The sequence below is a fragment of the Trichechus manatus genome, unplaced genomic scaffold (assembly GCF_000243295.1).
Source record: "Trichechus manatus latirostris isolate Lorelei unplaced genomic scaffold, TriManLat1.0 scaffold00030, whole genome shotgun sequence".
Taxonomy (NCBI): domain Eukaryota; kingdom Metazoa; phylum Chordata; class Mammalia; order Sirenia; family Trichechidae; genus Trichechus; species Trichechus manatus.
The window spans coordinates 10,582,058-10,584,939 of NW_004443966.1; the positions used below are offsets into that span (position 1 = coordinate 10,582,058).

The following is a 2,882-nucleotide window of genomic DNA, read 5'->3' on the forward strand; positions in this document are numbered from 1 at the left end:
GTCAAAGAACATCAACATTTTATTGTTAACCTGCCTTGATAAGTGAAAACAATCTATTGCTGTTCAGTATTAGTGAGGCTGAAAAGCTTCCACGTATTTACTGTAATTGTTATTCATTTCTCTGTAAACTGCCGATTTCTTTGCCTTTTTTTTTTTTTTAAACTAGGTTGTTCATCTCTTATTAGTTTGCAAAAGCCTTTTATATATTTAGGAAATTAGCCCTCTAATTCTCATATGTATTATATTTTGCCTACTTTGTTGGCCTTTAATCTTGAGTCTGGTCATTTTTTTCCATGCATGAGTTTTTCACATTTATGGAGTTCCAGCTGTCAGTCTTTTCTTCCGTGATGTCAGTGGTTCACATCATGCCTGAGAAGGTCTACCCCATTCTTTATGATTCTTAAGTATCGTAAAATCATTCAGCTGTGTTTTGTTCCAGCCCTTTATGGTTTCATTTTTCACATTTAAATCCTTGATTTACCTAGATTTCATTTTGATTTTAAAAGGTAGGGTTTGAAGGTTCTCCCTTCCCAATGGCTAGCCAGTTGTCCCAATGCTATTTACTGGATAACCCATCTTCCTCTCCCCATCCTGATGTAAAATGCCACCTTTATCACATAACAAATTTCCAACATAACTGAGACCCTAAAACTTGACTTAAATGTTTATAAAAATTAACGCACACCAGAAATAAGTTCTCTCAAATTTCTGAATTGAGTAAGTTTATTTTCAGACTATAATTCAATCCTCTATTTCACAGACAAGGAAACTGAGGCCCAGGGGGCTGCAGCTATTTTCCCAATGTCAGAAGCAGCTAGTTAGTGACAGAACCGGGATCAGCTGACAGAACCGGGATCAGCATCTGTGACCTTGAACAACACTCAATAATCATTCATTGAATGTCTACATGAAGCCTCAATTTCCTCAGCTTTAAAATGGGATAATAACACCTACGACATGAGGTTGTGATCCTCACTAAGGAGCTGACCTGCTGTAGATGTTCAGCGGCCGTGCCTCACCCACAGTAGAGACACAGGAGGGCCATTTAAAGCCCCACACTTGGTAGGTCCCCAGGTTCAAACAACACAAGAGGCTAGCAAAATGCAGGAAAAAACCTCACAGATTTGTCAAAGAACTGAGCGTTTACTCAGATATTTTAGCAAGCGGTTAGGCATCTGTGGAATTCAAAAAGGCATACTAGAAGATGTACTGGATTAACCCAAACCAAACCAAACCCACTGCTGTCAAGTCAACTGCACCTCATAGCAACTTTACGGGAAAGAGTAGAATTGCCCCATAGGGTTTCCACAGCTGTAAATCTTTACGGGAGCGGACTGCCACATCTTTCTCCCGTGGAGTGGCTGGCGGGTTCGAACCACAGACTTTTAGGTTAGCAGCTGAGCACTTTAACTGCTGTGCCACCAGGGCTCCTCAGCATTGGATTAGGAGTTAGAAAATTTAAGTTCATTATGCAGTGACTGGGTAGCCCTGAGTTTGTCACCTCATTTCAATTTTCCTCATCTACAAAATGGGGATAATAAAACTTACTTATTTGAAACAGCAAAATATATATTTGAAAGTGTTTTACAATTTCCAAGGCCCTTATAAAAACTTAAGGTTTAAAGACTATTTTAAAAACGCATTTCAAGTCTCCTAAGTTTAGTGTGGGGACGGCGGTAGTTCAGTGGTAGAATTCTTGCCTTCCATGCGAGACACCCAAGTTCAATTCTTGGCCAATGCACCTCATATGCAGCCACCACAGCACGATGCTATGATGCTGAACAGGCTTCAGTGGAGCTCCCAGACTAAGATGGACTAGGAAGAAAGGCCTGGTAATCTACTTCCAAAAATCAGCCAATAAGACCCCATGGATCACAATGGCCTGATCCCCTTGTGCATGAACTGCCATGAGTTGGGGGCTGACTCAATGGTAGCTAAATTAGTTTATGAGATTTATTCCTAAATACAAATATTTAGAAAGTGAATCACACACACACCCCTCCACAATTCGGTAAAACTGCAATCTGACTTCCAACTTACTATATTTCCAATGGCACGATAAAGTCTGAATATTTGCTCTGAAGTTTGTTCCTCCCATTTTATACAGCTTTTACCAGCAGAAATCTTAGGGGCTACAAGACAAAGCCAAGAACAAGAATGAATATCAGGTTTGATATCTATCAATTGACAATTATTGAAGCTGAATAACAAGTACAAAAGAAATCACTGTATTATGCTGTCTACTTTTATATGTTTGAAATTTTTCATAATATAAAATAACAATAAATAAATAAACCATACAAACACTAGAAGAAAACACTGGTGATTTTTAAAAATAATCCAGGAGTAGAAAAGCCCCTCCAACTATGACTCAAAATCTACAAGTTTGGTGAAATTAGTTCCTTTACTTGGCCTTTTGCCTTGGTTCTTTGGAAAAACAGCTTGGGAGATTTTTCCCCTATACCTTGAGGAGTTACCTTTGACCTAGTTTTCTACCCCAGAGGGTTTGTTACATTTGTCCAGGTTGACTGACATTTCCTGGGTAAGATGTGAACAACCTGATGGTTTGATACTTTTTGTCTGGCCCTGGACTGCAGCCTGCCTTGTGATTAAAACACATCTTTCAGTGATTGGTCAATATACTATGCAAATGAAATGACTACAGAGTATGCAAATGAAGTGACTATGGTCCACTGAGGGGATTGGTCAGTTTATGGCCCCGCTGGGAGGGCCATGCCTTGAAATTGACAAAGAATTTGCTTATCTATGCAACCAACCCCACAATGGTTTCAGAAAAAAAGAAAGGCGAAACGGCAAGAGAAGACACAAGAAGCAGGGAGAGAGAAGGTGAGGAACCCCCTAAAAGACCTATAACACTGAGC

General features: G+C 39.7%; 1 protein-coding gene across 2 annotated transcripts in view; it reads right to left on the reverse strand.

The window, feature by feature from the left end:
* MTFMT (mitochondrial methionyl-tRNA formyltransferase) overlaps nucleotides 1-2,882 on the reverse strand; it is a 20,594-nt gene that overhangs the window by 5,706 nt on the left and 12,006 nt on the right. For both annotated transcript variants that reach the window (XM_023729722.1, XM_004374665.2), the window contains exon 6: nucleotides 2,041-2,132. In XM_023729722.1, the coding sequence (XP_023585490.1) occupies nucleotides 2,041-2,132 (92 nt within the window). The remainder of the gene's footprint in view (nucleotides 1-2,040; nucleotides 2,133-2,882) is intronic.